Raw genomic sequence first — 27,978 nt, 5'->3', positions numbered from 1 at the left:
ACTGAACTATGTAAGAAATCTGATTCATCATTGTATAACCGTTCCCTAGTACGATGCCAGGAACAAAGTCAGTTTTCAGTAAATAATTTCTGAATGAAGGGATGTGAATTGGTGCGGGAGAGGATACATCCTTCCTTGGCATGTAAACAACTGTAGGAAGAGACTACAAGATCTGATTTTGTGGCCTCGTGGTGCATGCTTGAATGAAATCGATTTTCTGGAATTACGCATTTGTAGAAAACCGAATTCCTTGTTTTCTTATTCATTTTTTAGGTCTGAAGTAGCATGGATCTGCCCGTGGATGACTGGAAATCATACGTACTTCAGAAGTGGTCTTTGCTCCCCAAGTCCATTCAGGTCACCATTTCTACAGCAGAGACTTTGAATGATCTCTTTCTTCACTCATCTGCACTTCTTCAGTAAGTGAATGAAAGCTTCAGTCAGGGAAGTTTTGATCTGGGAAGTGTTCTTTTTATGATTTCCTCTCAGATTATATCTCTTTCTGATGGAAAAGTTAGTTAAGTGCAGATTTTTCTCTTTTGGGGCATTCAACAGTTCTTGCTATTTCCACAGTTCTTTCTAACCTGTTATATCAATAGAACAGGTATGTGTATGCCCAGTCATGTCAGACTCTCTGCGACCCCTTGGACTGTAGCCTGCCAGGCTCCTTTGTCCGCTGGATTTTACAGGCAAGAATACTGAAGCAGGTTGCCATTCCCTTCTCCAGGGGATCTTCCCGACCAGGGATTGAACCTGTGTCTCTTGAGTCTTCTGCGTTGGCAGGTGGATGGATGCTCGTTAGCTTTGTCAGTGGCAGTAGTCATGCTGACTCAAGACCCAGTAGTCATGCCTTGTGGTAGTCACTAGGCTGTACACCTTGCCATGTCCCAAAGGATACGGTGCAGATTCAGTGGCTGCACATAGAAATTTAAAAATTCTATTTGGAAAGAACCATGGAGGTCATATAGTCTAACCTAAGTAGTTTTCAAACACTCTTGACTACACTCTTCAACAAAAAACATATTGTACATCACGACCTAGTACACACATGTGTATGAGAAACTGAAACAATTTCCCAAAACCTCGTTCAGTGAATTATGAGAACATCTGTTTCATGCCAGCTACTGTGCCAGGTGCTTAGTAAACCAAAAGCACATCATTTTAAAAAATAGACAAAGGGGCTTCCCTGGTGTCTCAGTGGTAAAGAATCTGCCAATGCAGGAGACACAGGTTCCATCCCTGGGTCAGCAAGAGTCCACATGCTGCGGAGCAGCTAAGCCCACGGACCACAACTGCTGAGCCTGTCCTCAAGAACCTGGGAGCCACACCTGCTGAGCCTGTGTGTTGAAACTTCTTAAGCTCACTTGTCCTAGAACCCAGGCTCTGCACCAAGAGAGGCTGTTGCGATGAGAAGTCCATGTACCTCAAGTAGAGAAAAAGCCCAGGTAGCAATGAAGACCCAGCTCAGCCAAAAATAGATAAACGAATTTTAAAAAATAGACAAAGATTCTTACTACCAAGGAGGGACAGAAATAAACATCATAATGTGTATAATATGTTAAAAGTGATAAGTGCAGTTGAAAAAAGGAAAATTGAATGGGGTGGGGGCAATAGCCAGTGCTAGGAATGAGAGTACAGGTTGTAGTATTAAATGGCATTGTCAGATATGCCTCTCGAAAGAGCAAAAGTGGAGCAGAGTCTTGGCCATACAGGAGTTAACAAAGTAGATGTCTGATAGAAGAGAATTCTGGGCAGAGAGCCTACGGTGGGAGAGTATCTGGCCTGGTTTAAAAAATAGCAAGCTGGGTGAACAGGTAGTAGTGAATAAACAGAGTGAGCCCGAGGGAGAGTGGTAGGAAATACCGTCAGAGAAGTAATGGGACATGCATGGGAGTTGGGAGCAGGTTTCACAGATCGAGTGGGCCCTTTATTAGTGCCTTATCTTTTTACTCTGAGTAGGAAGTTATTGCAGCATGTGATAGGCAGAATGCTAAAGATGCCCCTCACCCCCACCAGTCTTGTCCCCTGGTTATTTAATCTAACATTAACCTAAACACTGCTAGGAAGGGATTTGGCAAATGTAATGCAAGTCCCAAGCCAGCTGACTTAGAGATATAATTACCGGGTGGGTGTAACCTTAATCAAGCAAGACCTTTAAAAGCAGAGAGTTTGTCCTAGCTGGTAGCAGAAAGGGAAATCAGAGCGATTCAAAGCATAAGATTTGAATGTGCTTTGGCTGGCTTTGAAGATGGAGCCACATGACAAGGAATGCAGGCAACTTCTAAAAGCCCAGAGTGCTTCCTGGCTAACAGCCAGCAAGGAAATGGGAACCTCAGACCACAATTGCAAGGCACTGGCTTCTGTCAATGGCCTGAATGAGTTTAGGCACAGATTCTTTCCCACACCTTCTGTAGAAGAGCTCACCTTGATTTCAGCCTCTTAAGGCCCTAAGCAGAGCGCCCAGGCAAGCCCGCCTGGACTTCTGATCTACAGAACTGAGGATAATAAATGGGTATTGTTTTAACCTGCTGAATTTGTGGTCATTGTTACACAACAATAGAAAACTATTAATGGAGTTTTGAGATGAGAATGATATGATCTGATTATATTTTAAAACAGATATCAGCAAACATCGCACAGGGTAAATCCATCCCACTGCCTGTTTCTGTGTGGCCTTCAGCTAAGAATGGTTTTTACAGATAAACATTTGTAGTCAATTTGATGATGGGGGCCATTGGCTTTGAGCTCCAGTTTAGCAAAATGGGATCCTTTAAAAATTTTTTGTTTTTCATTTTCTCCTTAGTAGACTTTGTTTAAAAATGTACTCAGTTATTACTATTAATTTTGAATTTTGTCAATGAAAGCATGTTTTTCCTTTTGTTATATAAGTACGTTTGTAGCAGCCTCAATTTTTACCTCTTGGCCCATATAGGCTAAATGTTTATTCTTTGGCTTTCTAGAGAAAGTTTGCTGATCCCTGTTTTAAAGGATTGCTCTAACCACTGTGTTGAGGGTACACTATAGGAGGAACATTTCCCTGATACCTCAGTTGGTAAAGAATCCACCTGCAATGTGGGAGACCTGGGTTCAATCCCTGGGTTGGGAAGATCCCCTGGGGAAGGGAAAGGCTACCCACTCCAGTATTCTGGCCTGGAGAATTTCATGGACTGTATAGTCCACGGGGTCATAAAGAGTCGGACATGACTGAGCGACTTTCACTTTCATAGAAAGAGCAATAATGGAAATAGATAGACTTGTTGGGAGGCTTATTGCTTTAATCCAAGTGAGAGAGGAGGTGATAGTAATTTGGGCCAGGGTGGTAGTAGTGGAGATGGGAAGTGATTGAATTCCAGTGGTGGATTTAATCACATTTCCTGACAGGTGGGGTATGGTGTATTAGAGAATGAGAGAAGTCAAAAGTGGCTCTTGTGATGTAGACCTACAGGGCCAAGGTAGAAGGATGAAATTTCTATACCTGGGAAAGCTGCAGGTGGAGCTGCAGAAGGAACTTTAACGGTTCATATTCCAGTTGGCAGTGTCCAGTAGGCATCTAAGTGGTGGTGGTTTAGTCACTCAGTCATGTCTGACTCTTTGCAACCCCATGGACTGTAGGCCCCCAGGCTCTTCTGTCCATAGGATTCTCCAGGCAAGAATAGTGGAGTGGGTTGCCATGCCCTCCTCCAGGGTATCGTCCCAACCCAGGGATCGAATGTGAGTCTCTAGTGTCTCCTGCGTCGGCAGGCAGATTCTTTACCACTAGCATCACCAGGGAAGCCCTCCAGATCACTGGCCATAGGTCTTTCCTATGTTCTTTTTGTATACAAAAACACACATGCAATCGTCTTCTCAAGCCATTTGCTGGATTCTGCATCTCTGTTGTGGTAAGTTGAAAATCCTAGGGACCTCCCTAAAGGTCCAGTGGTCTTCTGCTTCCACTGAAGGGGATACATTTTCGATCCCTGGTTGGGGAACTAAGATCCCACATGCTGGGTGGCACAGCCAAAAAAAAAGTTATTAAAAAGAAAATCTTTGCTCAAAACATGCAGAGACCAAAACTTTCATGCATGAGGAGACAAGAGACCTTCTAGTCTCTCAACCAGAACCTCAGGAGGTCCACACCCGAGGAAACCACAGATGTACTGAGTTTTAGTAAGCCTGTAGCCCAGCACTGATCCAGTTCAACTCTTGATTGGATAAATATAGGCCAGCCCTCATACTGTCTGTCTAGTATAGGAAAGAAGACACTTTCACAGTGAAAGATGTTGTCTTGCTTCCTTATGTCTTTTGTACACAGTGTCAGGAACACAGATTTACTAAACATGCAGACGGGCAGAAAAATAACCAGTAATGAAGAGGAAAAAAATGAACATTAGAAATAGATCGATTGATGTCTACATACAGGAGTTTATAGACAGACTTTTAAATAACTCTGACTAACATGTTGAAGAAACTGCAGGAGATGGACTAAGCAGATAAAAAAATAGATTGCAACAGAGAATGAGAATCTATTAAAAAATCAAATTTAGGTATTCCAGAGTAGTCAGAACCAAAGAGGCAGAAAGTAAAATGGTGATTGCCAGAAGCTGAGGGTGGGAGAAAACAGGGTTATTGTTTCATGAGTTTAGAGTTTCAGTTTTACAAGTTATGGAAATGGATGTTGACGATGGTTGTGTAACATTATGAATGTATATACTACTGCTGAATATATACTTTAAAATGGTTGAGATGGTAAATTTTATACTGTGCATATTTTACCACAATAAAAGTGATTTTTAAATAATAGAGGCAAAAAAGTAGACTTTTCAGAATTCAAACCATACTGTAATTGAAATCAACTTAATTCTCAAGCTTGACAGAAAATTGGATGCAGTGGAAAATTACATTAGGAAGGTGGTTTACAGGTTAATGAAAAACAAAGCACAAGAAGAAAAAAAGAATGGAAAAAATGGTATGGCGTACAGAGATACATAGGATACAATCAAATGTCTAACTTACCTGTAATTGGAGTGTCAGTAAAGAAGAGAGTCAGATGGAAGCTGTATTCTAAAAGGATGACCAAAGATTTTCTAAAACTGATAAAAAGACGTCAACCCACAGATTCCAGAAGCCCAGCAAGTCCCAGACAGTGTAAACATAAATAGAATCACACCTAGAGACATCAGACTCAAACTGCTTAAAACTAAAGGAGATAAAAAGAGGAAATCTGAAAAATAACCAAAGAAAAAAATGTCCATTGTCCTTTTGGGTGTAAGAATATGACTGATGGCTAGTTTTTTTCAGTGAAACTGTAGAAGCTAGAAGACCCCTGAATGGCACATTTAAAGTGGTGAAAGAAAAACAAAGTAAAACTTTCCCACCTAGAATTCTGTACCTAATGAAAATACCTTTCAAAAATAAATGCAAAAGAAAAATCTGAGAGACTGTTTCTTCGGCACATCAGAGCTTTAGGAAATACTGAAGTAAGTTCTTCAGGTTAGGAAGCATTGTAATTGCAGAAAAGAATGAAAAGGTACATATGTGGGTACATAGTTTTGAATTAATTATTTACAATGATGACAAAAATAAAACAATGATGTTAACGTCTTATGGGATTTAAAACATTTCAAAGACATGACATCAGTAGTTCAAAGGGCAAGATGAGTAAATGGTGTTAAATTGTTGTAAGGTTCTTGTGTTTGGGAAATGGTAAAATAGTATTGTGGGTTGTTTTTTTTTTAACTGTTACAAACAGTGCTGCAGTGAACAGCTTATATGTATGTTTTTGTACATATATTTAGAACTTAAGATGGATTGTTCTAAGAGGATTTGTCGTATCAATGGTTATGAGCATGAAAAATTTAATAAATACTGCCAAATTGTCTTCCAAGAAGGCTTTACCCATTTACCATAAAGGTACTCTCACTAGCGTTAGAAAGCAACAGTCTTTAATTTTGGCACCCTTAAGGACAAAATAATGTTTCAATTCACATTTGTCTGATGACTAGTTACAGTAACACCATTTGCAATGTTACCCATTTCTGTTTCTTCTGTTAATTTTTTGTTCCTGTCCTTTGCCCATTTCTCTAGTGGGTCATTTGTCTTTCTCTTGTTCATAAGAAGTCTTCATAACTCTGGCTATGTATTTCTTTATGGTACATGCTACTAATTTTTCTCCTAGTCTTTATTTATCTTAAAAAAATTTTTACTCATGGTGTCTCTCGTGTATAAATTGTATGTATGTGTTTTAATCTGTACACAGCCATATCTGTCATTTTCTTTTATGGCTTCTGGGTTATGTCTCTTAGGGTAGTCTACTCTTCCCCGGGATTATAAAAAATGTTTTATTTTGCTCTAACTTTTTTGATAGCTCTAGTGTTTTAGTTTTAGCTCTCTAATCCATCTGGAATTTATTTTTTGTATATGATGTGAGGGAATGTTTTAAGTTTCATTCCCCAGATGATTTCTTGACATCATTAATTGAATAGTCCATCCTTTCCCCAGTGCTTCAAAATGCCACATTTATTAAAAATTAAATTCCCACTTATCTGTAAATGTGTTCCTAGGCTCTATTTCTGTGCCAAAACCAAAGAGTTTTAATTACTGTGATTTTATAGTATCATATTAGAATTCTTTCAGTCAAGTGACAGAACGCAGCCCAAATTAGGAAATCTACGGGCTATGAAACTAGAATGTGCAGAAAGGCAGACCTATTTTTACACAAAGTTGTGTCCAGGAGCTCAGAAGGTGTCATCAGACTCCCATCTCTTCATCTGTTAGGCACCCTCTCCCCCTGGTACTCAGGATAGCCATTGGTAGCCTTGAGCATACCCTGATAATAGCTTAATAACTACAAGAAAAGTGATCATCTTTCCCAAGAGTTTTGGTCAAAAAAAATGTCTTGAGTTGGACTCTGATCAACCTATCTTTGGTGGCATGCATATCCCTTCAACCAAAGGTGTGGGCTCCTCTGAGTGGCCAGGCCTGCACCACGTGCCCAACCCGCTTGTGAAATTGGGGTCAGTCCCCCTCCAACCACAAGGAATGGGTTCCCCCTGAGATTTTATTACCAGACGTAGTGAGACAGAGCACTGGAAGGCAGAAAAGTCTGGTACAAATGTGGCTTTGGTCACTGTTAAGCCAAGTTCCCACACACACGTACAGGGTCATTCTTCTTTTTCAAGACTATCTTGGCTATTTTTATATACATTTCCCCCATGTGAACTTCAGAATTGACTGTCAAGTTCAATAAAAAGTGTCATTGGGTTTTTGGAATTGTGTTGGATTTATAGATTCATCTAGGGAGATTTGACATCTTTACAATATTACATTTCCTCATTCAAGTAAAGAGTATGTCTTGCCGCATGTTTAGGGCTTCTTTTATGTCCATAAGTAAAATTTTTTTTCATTTTCTTTATATAGATCTTGTACATTTCCTCTCAGATTCATTCTTACTTCTTACAAGGTTTTTTGTTGTTCTTGTGGCTAAGACTTATCCCCCCAGTTAAATTATCTAACTGATGATTGACGGTATAAACATAAGCTAGGAATCATAACAGGCCACCTAACTGTACTTTCACTTTATTTCATCATTTTTATGCCAGGCCAGTTAGAATATTTAGTACGTATATCTGCAGGTAGTAATCTTCCTTTCCAATATTTGTACCTCTTCTACCTTTTAATTATAACATTAGTTAGACTTCTAGTGCAGTGTTGAATAGAAATAGCCATTTAGGACGTTGCTACAGGTATGTAGTATTATGTAATACCCTTTTCAGTTTATGGAAGTTGCCTTACATTCCATCATAAATAAGTGCTGAATTTTATCAGTTCTTTTTTTGCATATTCGTATCTTCTAAGAGGAATGATCATTTTCTTTTTCTCCTTTAATCTGTTAATGCAGAATTTATATCATAGCTGTACTAAAGTTGAACTGTTTGGGAGGTAAACGCTGGTTATTATCTATCATTTTTTTTAACACGTGGCTAGATTCAATTGGCTGATGTTATTTTTAGGATTTTTATATCTGTGTTCTCAAATGGTATTAGATGGCATGTTCTTTTTTGCTCTATTTGTCAGCTCTTGGTATCAGGGTTATGGTAGCCTCATAGCCTGAATTGGAGAGTTTCCCATCTTTCTATGTGCTCTGAAATAATTCATGTATTGTAGGGATTATTTGATTCTTTAAAGCTGGTAGAAAATGTTGTAAAACTGTGTAGACATGGTACCTTATTAAGTGGAAATATTTTCCTTTTTTAGTTCATGTTTTATCAGAGTAATATGCATATCAGGCTTCCCTTGTGGCTCAGACAGTAAAGAATCTGCCTGCAATGTAGGAGACCTGGATTTGATCCCTGGATTGGGAAGATCCTGGAGGAGGACATGGCAATCCACTCCAGTATTCTTGCCTGGAGAATCCCACAGACAGAGAAACCTGGTGAGCTACAGTCCATGGGGTTGCAAAGAGTTGGACACAGCTGAGCAGCTAAGCATAGCACAGCAGAATATGCATATAATGTAAGAAGTCAAATAATACTTCAAAGCTTATAAAGAAAAACAGCAATTCTCTGTCTTACTTTTACCCATTTCTGTTCCCCAAAGACTGATATTTAAAATTATTTTCACTGTTTCTTCCAGTATTTAATTTCATATTGCTAAACAGTATGCTCAGAGAAGGCAATAGCTTACCCACTGCAGTACTTTTGCCTGGAAAATGCCATGGGCAGAGGAGCCTGGTAGGCTGCAGTCCATGGGGTCGCTAAGAGTCGGACACGACTGAGTGACTTCACTTTCATGCATTGGAGAAGGAAATGGCAACCCACTCCAGTGTTCTTGCCTGGAGAATCCCAGGGACGGGGGAGCCTGGTGGGCTGCTGTCTATGGGGTCAGACACGACTGAAGCGACTTAGCAGCAGCAGCAGCAGCAAGCAGTATGCTAATAATGTTAGTTTTGAGTTTTTAGTTTTAGATGCCAAATCTAGCTCTCTTACTCCCAATTCACATGCATGCTGCTGCTGCTGCTGCTAAGTCGCTTCAGTCATGTCCGACTCTGTGCGACCCTATAGACGGCAGCCTACCAGGCTCCTCCATCCCTGGGATTTTCCAGGCAATAGTACTGGAGTGGGTTGCCATTGCCTTCTCCATGTATATTTTTGTTTTTCCCTCATTCTGTCATCATAACTATATTATAGTTCACAATGTATTAGTTCAGTTCAGTCACTCAGTCATGTCTGACTCTTCGTGACCCCATGGACTGCAGTATTCCAGGCTTCCCTGTCCATCACCAACTCCTGGAGCTTACTCAATGTCATGTCCATTGAGTTGGTGATGCCATCCAACCATCTCATCCTCTGTCATCCTCCCCTCTTCCCACCTTCAGTCTTTCCCAGCATCAGGGTCTTTTCCAAGGACATCAGGTGGCCAAAGTACTGGAGTTTCAGCTTCAGCATCAGTCCTTCCAATGAATATTCAGGACTGATCTCCTTTAGGATGGACTGGTTGGATCTCCTTGCTGTCCAAGGGACTCTCAAGAGTCTTCTTCAACACCACAGTTCAAAAGCATCAGTTCTTCAGCGCTCAGCTTTCTTTATAGTCCAACTCTTACATCCATACGTGACTACTGGAAAAACCAGAGTTTTGATTAGGCAGACCTTTGTTGGCAGAGTAATATCTCTGATTTTTAATATGTTGTTTAGGTTGGTCATAGCTTTTCTTCCAAGGAGCAAGCATCTTTTAATTTCACAGTTGCAATCACCATCTGCAGTGATTTTGAGCCCAAAAAAGTAGTCTCTCACTGTTTCCATTGTTTCCACACCTATCTGCCATGAAGTGATGGAACCAGATGCCATGATCTTCGGTTTCTGAATGTTGAGTTTTAAGCCAACTTTTTAACTCTTCTCTTTCACTTTCATCAAGAGGCTTTTTAGCTCCTTTTCACTTTCTGCCATAAGGGTGGTGTCATCTGTGTATCTGAGGTTATTGATATTTCTCCCAGCAATCTTGATTGCAGCTTGTGCTTCATCCAGCCCAGTATTTCTCATGATGTACTCTGCATATAAGTTTAATAAGCAGGGTGAGAATATACAGCCTTGACATACTCCTTTTCCTATTTGGAACCAGTCTGTTGTTCCACGTCCAGTTCTAACTGTTGCTTCTTGACCTGCATATAGATTTCTCAAGAGGCCGGTCAGGTGGTCTGGTATTCCCATCTCTTTAAGAATTTTCCACAGTTTGTTGTGATCCACAGATGTATAGCTAATAGAATATAATACGGGTTAAACCAGTTTTCACCGTGTATATCATTATGTCTCTGTAGATATCATGTGAACTGCAAAGTATATTTTGAATTACATTTCCTTTCTGATACAACTCTTGTTTTCCCTGAAGTTAATTATTCCCTCTGTTTTTATTTGTTCTGTGTATCTCTCACTATTTCATCCCCAAACTTCTTTACTTAACAAGTTAGTTCTGAAGAGCTGTTTGTAAAATTAGCTAATCATAATCTAAAATGACCAAAAAAGATTTAAATTTCTAATCTCCATATGCTTGTCCGTTAAAGGAAAATGTGAATTGGGCCTTTCAAGCTTAAAGCCAGGCATGCACTTTTCTTTTTTGCCATTTACAGTCTTTGAGGAATATTTTCCCCAATTAGATGCCTTTTGTCAATATCCAGACCTCTTGAGGCAAGTGAACCTCTCCCACTGAAAATCTGCAGTGTCCTAGGGAATCCTTAACAGAGTTATTATCTGTACTCACTGCCTTTCCATTTGTTTTGATTTTATACTGGTACAACTGGAATACTTTGTCTTGCCAGAAATCAAGGAAATGCTCAAAGACTAATGGATTTATGTAAATAACAATAACATAGGAACCAGTCTAAAGAGTTTCCACTGTCCAAATTTAGGACAGTGTGAGCATCAAAAAGTATGATGATAATGGTTTATAAAAATGAATTTTTTAAGTCCATGGTGATATTCAAATAAGTAGATAAATAAGTAAAAGAAGAAAAGAGGGCAACATTTGTCTTTACGGAAGAATGCTAATTAATAAGTTTAAAAATAATGATAAAATTAGAGAATCACCATTTTGTAACCCCCCAGTGTAATAACTGAATTCTGGCAATAATCATCAATGGATGCTCAAACCATTAGAAGAAAGATCACTAGAAAGAGATTATTCCCATGGCCTCAAAGCCCCACAGATTACTTATTAATGTTACTTACTACAAGAGGAAAATTATCTTTATATTGGAGAAATCTAACAGTCACCAATCAAATGACCAAACAGCATCCTCAGTGGTGGTGGGACTGACTGCTTGACATTATATGTCTCCTGGTTTGAAGCAGCAAAAAGTATACAGATTTAATAATGTACTATTACTCTTGGCAAAAATTGTCTGATCTGAATCTAATCATGAGGAAACAATGAGAAAAAAACAGAATGTAGAACATTTTCCTGGCCCGAATCTTCAGAAAAGTTAGTCATGAAAAATAAAACAAAAATCATGGAACTACCTCAAAAGAGACTAAAGAGAAATAATGGCTAAGTGCAGTAATTAGAACCTTGATCCTGCATCAGGCTGGGGTAAGGGGAAAAAAAAAGACATCTTAGGAATAATGGAGAAATTATAAATGATATTTGAATTAGAGTTAATTTTTTAGGCATGATAATGATATTGTAATATCAAGATATAGGAGAATGTCCTTATTCTTAGCAGAGGCATGGTGAAATACTTGGAGGTGAACTTCCATGATGACTGCACTTACTTTCAGGAAAAATATGTGCACATGTGAATGGATGCTAGTTATTAAGCTATAGCTTCTCAGCTCTCCTGTACTCTCTGCTGGGGCTGGGCCTTTCTGCTTTGCCTATCAAGCTTACAAGAGGCTCTACCTCTCTAGGGCTCTGTAAAGAGAAGGCATGGCTAGAGGAAAGAGCTTGGTTCTTTCTATCTGCTTTCAAGTTAGACTCTACATGCCAAAGAATGAAGCTGGACCTTTACCTGAAACCATGTGCAAAAGCTAACTCAAAAATAACTCAAGTAATTTAGTTGATTTAAGAGCTAAAACTATAGAACTCTTAGAAGAAAACATAAGCCCAAAGCTTATAACATTGGATTTGGCATCTTTTCTTGGCTCTGAAACCAAGGCCGCAGGCAACAAAAGAAAAAACAAGCAAATCAGACTTGATGCAAAGTGAAATATTTAGTGCCTCGAGTGGCAATACCAACAGTATTTATTCTGTTGGCAGTTGTCTGCAGGCAACCGACAGAATGGGAAAAAATATTGCAAATCATATAGCTGCTAAGGGATTACTATCCAGATTATGTAAAGAAATCCTAGACTCAAGAACAGCAACAACAAACCCAATTAAAAATGGACAAAGGACTTGCATAGGTATTTCTCCAAAGAAGATAAGCACCTGAAATAAGCGTATGGAAAGATGCTGTTAGCATCACTGATCATTAGGGAAATGCATGTCAGATGACAGCAAGATACCTTATTGTCCTAATATTCGTTAGCATGGCTACTATCCAAAAAAAAAAAAGTGTTGGTGAGGATGCAGAGAAATTGGAGCCCTTGTGCATCGTTGGTGGGAATGTAAAATGGTCCAGCCATTATGAGAAACAATATGGCAGTTTTTCAAAAATTTTAGACTAGAATTACTGTGTAATCCAGCAATACCACTTCTGGGTTTATACCCAAAAGAATTGAAAATGAGACTTGAGCAGATTTACTTGCACACCAATGTTCAGAGCAGTATTATTCACAATAGCCCAAGAGTGAAAATATCCCAAATGACCACTAACAGATGAATGGATAAAGAAACTGTGGTATATACATACAATGGACTATTATTCAGCTGTGAAAAAAGAACCTTGGGAATGTTAGGCTTAGTGAAACAAGCCAGACATAGAAGGACAAACACTGTACGATTCCACTTACATGAAGTACCTAGAATAGACAACTTCATAGAAACAGAAAGTATAATAGAGGTTACCAGGGCTGGAGGGAGGGAAGAATAGAGAGTTATTGCTTAATGAGTACAAAGTTCTAGTTTGGGCTGGTGAAAAAGTTCTGGAAATGGATAGTGGTGACGATTGCACAATATTATGAGTGTACTAAAACTGTCCACTTTGACATAGTTAAAATGATAATTTTTAAAATATTTACCACAATAAAAAGAATTAACCAGAAAATTGTTCCATCTTGGACTTCCCTGGTGGTCCATCCATTAAGACTCCGAGCTTCCTCAGCAGGGGGCACTGGTTCAATCCCTGGGTGGGAAACTAACACCTACCATGCCACAGAGTGCACCCCCACCAAAAGAAAAACGTTTTTCATCTCATTTCCACCCATTTTTTATCCTAACATTCCAAAAGAAAATTTGACATATTAAAAAAAAAGACCATCCATTTGCTTTTCAAAACTTTCAATTACTGAGTTAAACTTGGTGCTGCAAGAAAGAATGAGTTATTGCAGCTTAGTTCTTAATTACACTAAAGAACAATTACAAAAACATTGAGTTTGTCATCATTTTGGATTAAGATTAAAGAATAGTCATTGTTAGGCAAGAAGAGTTTTCCTGTTATTACTGTTCATCACAACTTTTTTGTTTGAATAGGATTTGCAGATTTAACCTAATTTAAAACAACACAAAAACAAATAGAGCAAAGAATAGGATCTGTGTGTATCAGATATACGTGGGTTATTGTCCTCATTTTCTGGACTGGAATAAATTTTGAACAGGCAAGCACACCTTCTGAATTAAATAAAATCTTTCCTTATTTTTCTTTCTCTGTTATTTATTTTGAGATTTTTTTCTATATTGTGTTTAAATATGAATAAAACCATATTTGACATTAAATGAAAGATAATGTTTTGTGAAATTTCCATATATACACAGATGCATCACACTGAATCACAACGTGAAAGGTATTTCTTGTGGTAGATCTTTGTAAACAAAAATTTGAAAAATAGTTTTCTGAACATTCTTCAGTTTTGACTTTGATTACCCCTTTAACCCAAGAGTTGCTTAAGAGGATTTTTAGTTCCCATTTTGTTCATATTTTGTTTCATTGCACTGTATAGTCAGAGTATAGGCTAGGTTATTCTATACTGTTTTTCTTTCTTGGAAGAAAGGTGTATGTTTGTATATTTCTATATTAGAGAATCCATATACTTTTAAACACTTTGCAAACTGAAACAATTTCAGATTTTCTTGCAAAAATAAGGTAAAGAATGGCTGTGTAGCACCCTTCTTTCAGCTTCTCCAGATGTTAGCAGTTCCCTACACTAACTGTATGATTCATCTTCTCTCTTCCTCTTCTTCAGTCTTCTCTCCCCCTCCCTCTTCTCACTCTCTCCCTTCCTCCCTCTCCCCTCTCTGTCAGCTGTTCACTCTGGTATTTTCAATAAAGTTTAGCTGGAGACTACGTCTTAGTACAGACTCTTGTGTATTATGTCATTCTCCACACCCAAACTTCTGTATAATGCGTTAATCCAAGGAATGGTTTATTGGCCAGTGATTATGAGATATAGAATAAAAAGTGGACGGGACTTCCCTGGAAGTCCAATGGTTAAGAATCTGTCTTCCAGTGTAGGGGACTCAGGTTCAATCCCTGCTGGGGGAACTAAATGTTTCCATGTGATGTGGGCTTACTGAGCGCACGTGCTCTAGAGCTCATATGCCGCAGTGAAGAAGCAGCACAGCCCCAAAGTAAATAAAGTGTATTCTGTCCTCTAAATAGAAATTCTAGTCCCTTTGTCTCTCAGACCAAAGGTGGTTTCCCCAGTCATGTTCCATAACACATCCAACCTCTTGCATCCCAGTATTTTATAGGCACTCACTCCTGTTTCAGGTGCAATGGTTCATTTCCCTTGAAATAACAAATCTGTGCCTTTTTTTTTTTTTTTTGGTCATTGTTTCTTCTTTCTTCGTGAAGACCTGAGGATGAGATGTTTTTAAAAAGGCTTTCTGGAGGCTACGTTGTTGGAAAGGACCCCGACGCTTCCCTTTTCTACAGAGAAAAAGGAAACAAAAAATTTCAGGCGAAGGATTATATGGGAGCCGCAGTGCTGTACTCTAAGGTAAGACCTACCCCAGCCGAGCAGGAGGAGTTGTCTCGACAGTTCAACAGTGCATATTTCTTCAAAAGATAGAACCATTCTTGCTAAGTGGTATAGCCACTAGTAACCTTGTCTGTTAATTCTGGATTGGATTTGAAAAAGAAAACTGGTACAACTCTGCTTCTGTTCATATTCTGAAACAAAGGAGAGTTTGTATTGTATGTCCCAAATTCCGTCAAGAAACTTCTCTTTACATATCCCTCAGGCACAAGTGTAGCAAGCCTTACTGGAAGCCTTGGCCTCCCTCACCCATGTTTGTCAGCTCTCACTGAATTGTGTGCCTTTTTTGTCTGAATAACTGATGAGGCTGTTAGTGTGTGATAGTCCCAATTTAGAGAGAAGTTGGATTTGGGGGCTAGCCACCAGGTTAGCTTATAGCCAGTGTGACTTAGATTAAGGCTCAGTTCAAGTCACTCAGTCATATCTGACTCTTTGTGATCCCATGGACTGCAGCACACCAGGCTTCCCTATCCATCACCGACTCCTAGAGCTTGCTCAAACTCCTGTTCATCAAGTCGGCGATACCATCCAACCATCTCATCCTCTATTGTCCCCTTCTTCTCTTGCCTTCAATCTTACCCAGCATCAGCGTCTTTTCCAAGGAGTCAGTTCTTCGCATCAGGTGGCCAATGTATTGGAGTTTCGCTTCAGCATCAGTCCTCCCAATGAATATTCAGGACTGATTTTCTTTAGGATTGACTGGTTTGATCTCTTCACAGTCCAGTGGACTCTCAAGAGTCTTCTCCACCACCACAGTTCAAAAGCATCAATTCTTCAGCACTCAGCTTTCTTTATGGTCCAACTCTCCCATCCATACATGACTACTGGAAAAATCATAGCTTTGACTAGACAGACCTTTGTTGGCAAAGTCTCTGGTTTTTAATATGCTGCCTAGGTTGATCATAGCTTTTCTTCCAAGGGGCAAGCGTCTTTTAATTTCACAGCTGCAGTCACCATCTGCAGTGATTTTGGAGCCCCAAAAAGTAGTCTTTCACTGTTTTCATTGTTTCCCCATCTATTTGCCATAAAATGATGGGACCGAGTGCCATGATCTTCGTTTTTTGTATGTTGAGTTTTCAAGCCAGCTTTTCACTCTCCTCTTTCACTTTCATCAAGAGGCTCTTTAGTTCTTCTTTGCTTTCTGCCATAAGAGTGGTGTCATCTGTGTATCTGAGGTTATTGATATTTCTCCTGGCAATCTTGATTCCAGCCTGTGCTTCATCCACCCCAGCATTTCACATGATGTACTCTGCATATAAGTTAAATAAGCAGGGTGACGTACTCCTTTTCCTATTTGGAACCAGTCTGTTGTTCCATGTCCGGTTCTAACTGTTGCTTCTTGACCTGCATACAGATTTCTCAGGAGGCAGGTATGGTGGTCTTGTATTCTCATCTCTTGAAGAATTTTCCAGTCTGTTGTGATCTACTGTTCATGAGAACTCCATTAACAGTATGAGAAGGCTTCCAGAGTAGGAACTGGTAAAAGATTCCTGAGTGACTTCCTTCCATAATTTTTTAGAGATAAATATGGGTTTAAAGCAAGAATATATCAATCCCTTGAACCAGGTCTGTGAACCTTGTCTATTGAAAGAATGAGTGTGCAATTGAAGTGAAAGTGAAAGTCACTCTGTTGTGTCCAACTCTTTACGACCCCATGGACTGTACAGTCCATGGAATTCTCCAAGCCAGAATACTGGAGTGGATAGCCTTGTCCAGCGGATCTTTCCGACCCAGGAATGGAACCAGAGTCTCTTGCATTGCAGGTAGATTCTTTACCAACTGAGCTATCAGGGAAGCCAGTGCTTTTGAAGTGAGTACCCCCTACTCTGCATCTTAAACAGACCTATGCTTAAAGTTTGGAATTAGTTTTCCAACTATCAGACTAACAACAGTATCTTCTAAAATTGATAAAAGCTCTGCTTTGTGATGCTACAAGAAGGTATTTATCTGAATAACGTGTTGGTGATTGCCGAAGAACTAAAACCCACTAGATGCAATGATCACTGATAAATGCCTTAATAGTTCTTTTTCAGAGCTAATCTTTCTTCAGCTGCATGCATACGCATCATAAATGTGATCGCAGGGAAGTTGTCCAAGGAAAATAAACTAAAAAAAGTAAAATCAGATGAAAAATTAAAATTTGTTCTGAATGCAGATGAGCCTTCCTATTTCATGAAGCTAGTATTTTGGTGATTATGGTACTTTGCCGTTTTCCCATAGAGTTGCTATTTTCTTTCTTTTTTGAAATAATATTTGTTGTTTTTATCTGATTGTAAATGTAATATATGTTTACTTAGAAAATACAGAGAGGCATAAAGCGTAAGAAAAAAATCCCATAACCAGTGATAAGCACTGTTAACATTTTTGCTTATATCCAGCCAGCCTCTTTTTCCTCTGAAAATATGTTTTTCTCGTACAAAATTGTGATAATGCTGTACTTAGTGTTTTGTAACCTGCTTTTTTTCCCCTCAACAATTTATTGTGACCGTTTTCTCATGTTATTAAATTTTCCGCTAGAACGTGATTTTTTTACGGCTGGCTTAGTGTTCCATTACAGAGAACTATACTTGATTTAACATCTCCTAATGTTGGCAGATTGTTTGGTATCATAAAGCTGCAAGGAGCATCTTTCTATGTAAATATTTGTACACACCTGATTATTTCCTCAAGATAAATTCCTTGAAGGGCAATTGCTGGGTCAATTGAATGTGATTTTTTTTTTTTTTAGGCCTTTGGCACTTGATGCTAAATCTTTCTCCAGGAAAAAGCTAGTTACTCCCCTTCTACCAGAGCATGGGATGTTCATTTCTCTATATCCTAAGCAATACTAATTATTATGGTATTATTATCATTATTTTATCTATTTATTCTGGCATAGGACATGTGCTTACATAGTTAGAATTTTAAAGGCGCAAGGATATACAGTGCCGTCTGCTTCTTCTGTTCCCCAGCCACCTCGTTTCCATCTCCAAAAGCGAGTGGCACTGATGCTGTTAAAAGGTATTTTTCCAGAGGTACCTCACCAAACACAAATAAATACAAATAATCTGCTACCCCTGCACACATGCACTCTTTTCATGTAAATAACATTCTACACACACTGTTAAGCACTGCAGTTTTTCCACTTCTGTTCCGTTGTATGGATGTAATGTTAATTTATTAGCATCTTCTAGATCAATATTAGTTTCCTATCTTTTGTTACTTCTAACAATTCAGTGATGAGAAGCCTTTCATGTATGTTATTTTGCATATATGTGTAGGATAAGAGATTATATCTGTAGGATTAATCCCTAGGAGAGGAACTGCTGGGTCAGTGGAGATACAGATACGTATATAAATGTAGTGTATATGCTCAGTCGTGTCTGAGCCTTTGTGGCTGCATGGACTGTAGCCCGCTAGTCTCCTCTGCGTGGAATTTTCCAGGCAAGAGTACTGGAGTGGGTTACCATCTCCGGCTCCAGGGAATCTTCCCTACCCACGGATCAAACCTGTGTCTCATGTGACCCCTGCATCAGCAGGTGGATTCTTTACCACTAACCAACTAGAAAGCCTCAGCATGTTTATAGTAAGAGATGCATGTATTGCTGAATTGCCTCAGTAGTCGTGCAGCTAGTTTACATTCCCACTAGCAATGTAGAAAAAATGTATCTCATTCCTATGCCAGCAGAGTATCCTATCAATTTTACTTTTCTTCGCCGATCTGATAAGTAAAAAATAGCATCTCAGCAGTTTTAATTTGCATTTTGCTGATTATGAATGAGGTTGAGCATTTTTCATTTGTTTAAGGGCCGTTTATATTTCCCATGAGAATTGTTCCTATCATTTGCTTATTTTCCTACTAAATTATTACTTGTCATCTTATTGATCTGTAGGACTGTTCATAAAGAAATGAGCCCTTTGCCTGTAATAGGAGTTGCAAATATTTTTTTCCAGTTCAATATTTGTCTTTTGATATTGTTATTGGTTTTTGCTCCGAAGAAATTTTTTATTTTCATGTGATCACATTTATTAACCTTTTATGACTTCTGGGTTTTGTGTCATAATTAGAAAGGTATTTCTCACTCCAGCATCACTTTGGACTATTCATGTAGTTTCTTCTAGTGCTCTTAAACAGTTTCCGTTTTTACATTAAGGTTTCGATCCACTGGGAACTTATCCTAATGAAAGTTTTATCATCTGTTGAGAACCAACTTTATTTTTCCTCGGTGGCTACTTGTGCCAGTACTTTCATTGAATAATCCCAATCTTTTCTCCAGTGATTGGAGATGCCACCTTTATGGTTATTCCTTGCCGATTTGGTGGTAGAAAAAAGTAGCCTGTGTCTGCTTTCGTTTTCATGTATTTGGCTATCTGTCTATGAATTGTTTCCCACATGGCATTAGCGTTTCTTCTTGTGTGAATTTCCATTTGCTCCCCTCACACTTCGGTATGTGCTGGGTTACACTCCTCAGTTTTTGTTTACCGTGAGTGTTGTCTTGTGGCTGACACTGTGTCTGAAGCTGCTGTCTTCAGAATGCTTCACATATTTCCTCACGTAATCTTCTCAGCTCTGCTCTAAGGTACTTAAAAATGAAGCAGATGAAGCACAAAGAGATCCAGTAACTTGTCCCAATTGTATAGTCTTTTGTAGCAAAGCCCCTGTTATCTGGGGAAAAAAAAAACTCTGAAGATGCTAGTTTCCACGTATATGCCTTTAACCGGTTCATTGTTCTTCAGGGAGTATCACATTCGGGGCCCAACTCTACGGACATTTCACTGTGCTATGCCAATCGCTCTGCAGCCCTCTTCCACCTGGGTCAGTATGAAGTGAGTATCAGAATGCCTGGTGAGATTGGAGAGGATCGCAGGGGGTTCCCGGGGGCACTAGACCTTCATCCTTGCTTCTACCTCGGAACACTAAAATTGGGCCCTGTGCAACTGGTTGAATCAGAAGCAAATTGATATCCTCCTGAACTTGTTCTTCCTCATCGTTCACTTCACTTGTCACAGGTTATTATGTAGGGTGGTGTTGGTTGGCAGGAAAGAGACGTGCACGTTCCCCAGGGCCATGGACTCTGTCCAGTGGGTCAGCAGTCCTCAGTTGTTAAGATCAATTGTGATATACACAGCTGTTGCTAATAATGCTTTCGGTTCTAAGTGTTTGCAAACTATTTATTTGTTTGGGTTATTTTTTTTTTTTTAATAAGTAGATGAGTGGGTTTAAGAATATCCCTGTAGGGCTTCCGGGTGGCTCAGTGGTAAAAGAATCTGTCTGCCAACTCAGGAGATGCAGGTTTGATCCCTGATCAGGGAAGATCCCACGTGCTGCAGAACAACTAAGTCGGTGCTCCACAGCTATTGAGTTTATGCTCTAGAGCCTGGGAGCCACGGCTGCTGAGAGAGAGCCCTAGAGCTCGTGCCCCGCAACAAGAGAAGCCACCTCAATGAGAAGGCCGCACCGCAACTAGAGAGCAGCCCCTTTCCTCCACCACTAGAGAAAAACCTGAGCAGCTACGAAGACCCAGCACAACCAAAACTAGAAAGGTGGCGGGGGTAGGGGAAACAACTATTTGAGTAATCACAAGTTCACACTTAAGCCCTTTGGTCCAAAAGAGAAGAGCAAGAATCTAACTCCAGTCCCCCAGCAAGAAAAGCCTGGGCTACTGAAGGCAGCAATGGGAAGACCTTGTGAAGCATTTAGCCCTTTATACCTTTCCTATATTACTTCTTACAATAATGAGTCCCATATATTAAGCACATACTGTGTTTAGGCACCTTTTTAACACTTCAGGTATATTACCTTGTTTTCATCTTTACTTCTATCCTGTGAGGTATTATTATCCCCATTTTTTTCCGATGTGGAAACTTAAACATTGAGAAACTAATTCACTTGCATAAGGTCATACAACTAGTAAGAGGCAAAGTCTGTATTGGGATGCCCTCTTAATCGCCATAATATGCCTCTTCTATCTGTAAAACTTTTTTCCCTAGAATCAAAAATAGTTAATGACAGTTAAACATAATACCTTCAGCATGTGTTTCTAATCATTAAAAGATCCCAGTACAATATGATTTAAAGAAGTAAGCACGTGGTTGTAGTTGCTCTATTTTTAATAATCCTTCACTCACTTGTAGATTTTTGTTAAGACTTCCAAGTGAATATTTTATAGAGTGGAGACTAACAGTCATTTGGGAATCTACTTTCTGTTTTTAGACATGCCTTAAAGACATCGTCAGAGCACAGATGCATGGGTATCCGGAAAGATTGCAACCCAAGCTGCTGTTGCGTAAGGCAGAGTGTCTGGTGACCCTGGGGAGACCACAGGAGGCAAGCCAGACCATCATTGATCTTGAAAGTAGCTTTGCTGCCAAGCCAACCCTCTCAGCTTCCCAGTTTCAGATTCTGCAGAGAACCCTCTGTCGTGTGAAAGTGAAGGTACAAGAAAAGAAGAATCTCCCAGAGATCTTCCCAGAGGCTCTAACCAAAACCTTTGAGGGTGTGGACCTAAGGGAAGAGAATGAACAAATTCCCGGCGCCTCGTCCTCTGTCACCTTACATATAGACCCTTTAAAAGGCCGCTTTCTGGTTGCCACAAAAGATATCCTCCCAGGAGAGCTTTTGGTGAAAGAGGATGCTTTTGTGAGTGTCCTTAACCCAGGAGAAGTGCCACTGAGGCTTCATAGCCTGGAGAGCAAGTGGGACATCCGAGCTACCAATGGGGACCTTCACTGTCACCGATGTCTGAGGCACACTCTGGCCCCGGTTCCCTGTGAAGGATGCAGCTATGCCAAGTATTGCAGCCAGGAGTGTATGCAGCAGGCCTGGGATCGCTACCATAGTGTGGAGTGTTCTCTGGGGGCTCTGCTTCTCACACTGGGTGTGTTTTGTCATGTTGCCCTGAGGTCGACTCTTTTAGCTAGGTTTGAGGATGTTGGCAAAGTCATAAAGAAGCTCTGTGGTGAGATGAGTAACCAGGGCATCTGCTTACCCGAAAGCAAGAATCCGGCACAGATACTCAAATATGGCCAGGGAGGAGAGGGGGAAAAAACGGATAAAGCAGTTGAGACCCCAATTCCTGGATGTGATATTAATGGGAAATATGAAAGGAATTATAATGCCATCTTCCACCTTTTGCCCCATACTGAAAACCATAGCCCTGAGTACAAATTCCTCTGTGCTGTAAGTGTTTCTGCACTGTGCAGGCAGCTCGAAGCAGCTGGTTTACAGGCCTTCACAACAGATCTGAAACCAACTGAGCTGAAAGCTGCAGAGACTCCTGTGTTGGGTGCAGAGCTGAATGTTTGGGGAGTAGCCATGCTGAGACACATGTTACAGCTGCAGTGTAATGCTCAGGCAATAACGACCATCCAGCAAACAGGTAAGAGGAAACCTCTTTATTCTGCCTTACAATATTGTTCTTGATGGAGCTAACATTTTCAGTGGAGAAAGAACCATAAAGGAGAACAGTAGTCAAATCAGTGGCTTAAGGGAAGACACAGCTGTCTTATGCTTATGCCATCGAGAAGCTCTGTGACTTTAAATTACTTTGATCCTACTCTGCCTCAGCTTTCTCATCTGTAAAATGGGTAGTTTAATCTCACCTAACATTACAGACTTGTGAAGCTGATGTGCTTATCTCTAAAAATAAAGTTAAAAATCCTATCCCCCCCCCCAAAAAAAACTCTGTTACACTGTTAATTTTTGTTCTAACTGAAACTTTATTTTAAATTTTATTTATGTATGATTGTGCTGAGTCTTCATTGCTGTGCACAGCCTTTCTCTAGTTGCAGTGAGCAGGGGCTACTCTAGTTGTGGTGCAGAGGCTTTTCATTACAGTGGCTTCTCTTGTTGCAGAGCATGAGCTCTAGGGTGCATAGGCCTCGGTAGTTGTGGCACGTGGGCTCAGTAGGTGTGGTGCACAGGCTTAATTGCCCCGGAGCATGTGGAATCTTCTTGGATCAGAGATCAAACACATGTCTCGTGCATCGGCAGGCAGATCCTTAACCACTGGACCACCAGGGAAATCCTACACTGTTAATTTTTTATTGTGAAGGAAAGCTCAAACAATCTAGACAAAACAGTCACAACAAATAAGACTGCAGATGGAGCAGGGTCTGTAGTTAAAGGATCAGAATCTTAACTCACTCCTGTGACACAGCTATTCTTGTCTCTTCTCTTTTCACCTGACAGATTTTTCCCTCCATTCTTATGTTTTACGTTTCCAAGAGAGGAATCTGGCCCAGCGCAGCTTTCCAGGCAGCACTGCTGTAGTGGGCTGTATGACTGTTTCTGATCAAACATGGATTGCCATGTCTGTGTTTGGGCTGCCTTTGGTCTCAGGGCTGTTGCTAGACAGAGACCAGCCTAGCCCTATTTTCCTGAACTAGACCCTGGAGATGAGGCTGTTAAGGTAGATGGGGAGGTTACCTGTGCCCAGCATCCTGAGTGCCACCTCTAATATGATTGTACTGACAACAGATACTATTATTAGCAAAGAAATGGTGTTTCCAACATTTCTGTTGTTTGATCTCCATTTTAGCAGACAGTGTGTTTCAATTCAGTCAGCTCAGGATACTTTTCTCAATTTCCTAATTAGCTCTCTGGAGGGGAGGAATGAGGTCATATCTACACCTAGGATTTATAGGCAAATATTAAATGTGGCTTCACTGAACTATATACGCTTAGCTCTTGTGATTGTCTCACATGAGGTAATGTAGAATTCTGTCAATGTTTTGTTTATATTTTTTCTCTCTAATTTTAATTCAGCTGCCAAGTTATACAGTGTATAGGTATTTCATTGGACATATTTTGGGGCAGGACTCAATTCCCCATCCTGAAGCACAGGAAACATCCCAAAATAGCACTGGCCTCATCCCATGATACAACAGAATCACACTGCAAGCCAGTCTCCGTTTTCTTCTCTGCCTTTTGCTGCTTTGAGCTGTTGCTACCTTCTAAAATATATCTGTTGAGTGTTTCTCCAGAATTGTGTTTTCCCTCGGGTACATTCACTGGCATTTTAAAAAATACTGTTTTCATTTTGTTTTGTTTTTCTGAATATAAAAAGTAGTATATAGAGCTTCCAGATTATACAGCAGAAAGCTACCACCTCTTGATTCTATTATGTCTTGCCTCTAAAATACTAAGTAGAACATATGCGAAAAGATATAAATGTCAGTAGCTTGCAAAACTATGGAAACTGTTGTCTGTGAAAAACAATAGTGGCGACCACTAACTCAGGCTGAATCCTTGAGGCAGGATGGCAAAGCCAGAGGGACAAACGTGTTTTCCATCCACCCTCCTTCATTGGCCTCGCCCTTATGATCAGAGAATCATAAGCCTAAATGTTTTTATTCCCTGTGCATGGTGTTGCATTACAGTCAATTTTTTATTTACACAGCAAGTTTTGGGTAAAATTTTTCACAAGTTGTTAAGAATTAATTTTGGTAGGAAGAATATGTATAGTCAGGAACACTTGTATCTTCTGTGGCTGAAAAGGACTAGAAAAATAGATACGTACCATAATACTGGTCACCTGCAGTGATTGGAAAAGGAGACTCTGTCTTCATCTATGAGGTTCTAGTATTTTATGCATGATTTATTCTTACTTATGTTTTAACTGTATATACATAGGAAAAAACAACACTAGAAGTAAAAATACCAAAGTCTTAATTAGCAGTGATGAATTCTGAAAGTGGAAATAATGGGTGATTATGGCTTTTTTTTTTAACATATCTGTATTTGTAAAATTAAAAACACGTATTCACACTGTGGTAACATTATTCTAGTAAATTTAAAATTGGTTGTATACCTTTCCCTTCATTCTAGGGAAACAAAAAATATTCAAAAAAAATAGTTCACAGAGCAAAAGATAGGAAAATTATAAAAATGAGTCTTTAACAGTAAATATAAATGGACTAAACTCTATTAAATGAATCTTTTAGGATGGGTCAAAAAGATTAAAATCCAACTATATTCTGTTTACAGAAAGTGTTAGTTGCTCAGTTGTGTCCTACTCTTTGCAACCCCATGGATTATAGCCCGCCAGGCTTCTCTGTCCATGGGGTTCTCCAGGCAAGAATACTGGAGTGGGTTGCCATTCCCTTCTCCAGGTGACACTTGAAACAACATGAAGTGTTTGGGCAAGACATGTCAGGAATCACAAGCAAATCAGGGTATTAATACAAAACAGTAGAACCCAAGGTAAGATATCTAGTAAAACAAAGAGGCATTTTATTTTTGTAAAGGAAACTTTTCTGAAATATATCATCAAGCTTAGCTCTCAGGAACATAGAGATTGTGTCTGTAAAACAAAAGTGACTAAGTATACATGGAGAAACTGGCAAAAACTCCATGGTTATATGAAACTTTAATATGCCACTTTGATAAAATATATTAAAAATAAGGATATAGAAACCAAGATAACATAATAAAATAGGGAATTCAGAGATATAGTCATCAAAGCTTGTGTCCTATAGACCAGGGTTTAGCCAACTTTTTCTGTAAAGGGCCAGATAGTAAATATCTGGGGCTTTGCAGACCGTATGTTCTCTTTTGCAGCCACTCAGCTGCAGTTGTAGCATGAAAGCAATGATAAACAGTATACAGATGAATGTGCCTAGCTGGGCTCCAATAAAAATTTATTATGGATGCTGAATTCCTTACAGTTTTTCATTTCATGAGAATTTTCTTTTGAACCACTTAAAAAGGTAGACACCAGACTCCCCTGATGGTCCAGTGGTTAAGAATCCACCTGCCAGTGCAGGGGACATGGGTTCGATCTCTGGTCCTGGAAGATTCCACGTGCTGAGGAGCAGCTAAGCCTGCAGGCCGCAACTACTGAAGCCCTCGCCCCGGAGCCCACATACTGCAGCAGGAGAGGTGCCCGCAACGAGAAGCCCCGTGCACAGCACAGACGACCCCGGGCAGCCAGAAATGAGAATAAATAAATGACTTTTTAAAATGCAAAAGCCATTCTTAGGCCGCATATGTACAGAGAAGAGGCAGCAGGCAGGATTTGGCACACAGGCTATAAGTTTACAGGTTCCTGATAGAGACAGAAGTTTGGCAAATCGACTTAAGAAATCCAGGGGAAAACGCCCCCAAATTAGAAACAATGAGGGGTGTAGCCAAGAATATAAATTTATTTTAAAGTTTATAGCAAATATTTAGTACAACTTTAGATTATTGAATTTGAAAATACTAAGTAAACAAGTTTGTAGAAAAATAGAAATCGCCTAAATTTTTCCAGAGGGAGGAAAATGCTTCCACAGTCCAATGATTATGGAAGAAATTGGAAAAGTTATCAAAATATTTCCATAAAAACAAGCCAGACCCACTCTTTTCTGTGTGAGTTCTTTAAAACTTTTAAGGAACACATTTAGCTGCCTTTTAAAAAGTATCTTTCAAGGAACAGAAAGATATTTTTATATCTTCTTTATACACTATAAACATTATAAAAATATCTAAAAATATAATGATACTTTTATATCATTTTTATACATTATAAACTGTTCCAGGACAGGGGTACAACCTAGTACCTTTTCCCACTCATTTTACAAAGCCCAGAATAAAAACTATAGACCAGTCTCACTTGTGAATATAGACGCAGAAACCCTGAAAAAAAAAATCACTGCTGTGTCACACCCAGCAGCTTATTAAAGGAACAATCATATATCACCAAGTAGAATTGCTTCCAGAAATACAAGGATATTTTAATTTGGAAAGATATAAAAGAAGGCTTCGATAAATGCAGACACATGCCATGTCCTGAGAAGGAAAGACTAAAAAATGTAAAAATGCCGATTTCCCTGCATTGACCTAATCAGTATAATGCCATTTTCAGTGAAATCACGATTGCATTTTTCTTAAACTTTGACAGTGTCCTAAAGTTCTTCTTGAATAACTGGGTAAGAATAGCCTTTTTGTTGTAAAAAGTACTGAAGGGACTTAGTACTACTAGATTTCCTATCAGCATTGAGCTATAATAATTAAAAGCAGTATGGTACTGATATGATAGCCCCCCAAAAGTGTTAGAGTCTTTCTTCAAGTCGTTAAAAAATTAAATATTTAAAAATTAAACTATAAAATATCTAGAGAAAGATAAGTGAATTTTTACATAATTTTAGGGTAGTCAGAGCAGCTTTCTAAAGTATATAATACCAAATTTCGGCAACTAGAAGATAGTTAGATTTAACTTAAATACCAAATTTCAAAAACACTATAATCAGAAAAGAAGATAGCAGATGTAGGTGAAAGAGGTCCTTGAAGGAATGAAAACGTTGGATGGGGAACAGCGAGTTCCTCTTCTCTCACTCTTTAACCACTAACTCTCAGTATGAACTCAGGCAGGTTACTCAACCTCTGTGTGGGTCAGTACTCTAATGTGGATAATGAGAGGACTAGGTGAATCTCCAGGCCTCTAGGGGAGGCTGTTTGCAAAAATGACCACAATTTCTGTGGTCCCATCCCTATATGTTTACTCCCTTTCAACTTGACATTGCTTTTTCTCCCATCAAGAGGTGGAGCCTGTTCCCCCCTGCTGAACCTCAGTTTGACCAGTGGAATGCAGTAGAAGTGATGGTATGTGACTTAATGAATCTAAGCCTTAAGAGACCTTGCAGCTGCGAGTGTTACTTCTTAAAAGGATGGTGTGGCCTGTGAACAAGCCTGGGCTAGCCTCTCAAAAAACCACATGCAGATGGTTGTAATCCTAAAGGTAATCCCAGGCAAGACTCGCAGAAAAAATATTCAGCTGAGCTCAAGCAAAGTTGTTGGCACACAGCATTGTAAGAAATGAAATAGTTGTTGATTTAACACTCCCCACCCCCCCAAAACCCATAAGGAAAAATGAAAATGTGAGTAACAAAATACGAACATTTCCAGCAATTGTGC

General features: G+C 39.5%; 1 protein-coding gene across 1 annotated transcript in view; it reads left to right on the top strand.

Moving 5' to 3' along the window:
- Nucleotides 1-27,978, top strand: part of SMYD4 (SET and MYND domain containing 4) — a 38,867-nt gene that overhangs the window by 823 nt on the left and 10,066 nt on the right. The window contains exons 2-5 of the mRNA XM_005693318.3: nt 274-419; nt 14,921-15,065; nt 19,821-19,910; nt 21,298-22,462. Coding sequence (XP_005693375.2) covers nt 286-419; nt 14,921-15,065; nt 19,821-19,910; nt 21,298-22,462 — 1,534 coding nt within the window. The 5' untranslated portion in view covers nt 274-285. The remainder of the gene's footprint in view (nt 1-273; nt 420-14,920; nt 15,066-19,820; nt 19,911-21,297; nt 22,463-27,978) is intronic.

This window comes from Capra hircus, chromosome 19 (genome assembly GCF_001704415.2).
Source record: "Capra hircus breed San Clemente chromosome 19, ASM170441v1, whole genome shotgun sequence".
NCBI classification, from domain to species: Eukaryota; Metazoa; Chordata; class Mammalia; order Artiodactyla; family Bovidae; genus Capra; species Capra hircus.
The sequence above is the reverse complement of the archived record's forward strand: the minus strand, read 5'-3'. Positions and strand labels throughout refer to the sequence as shown.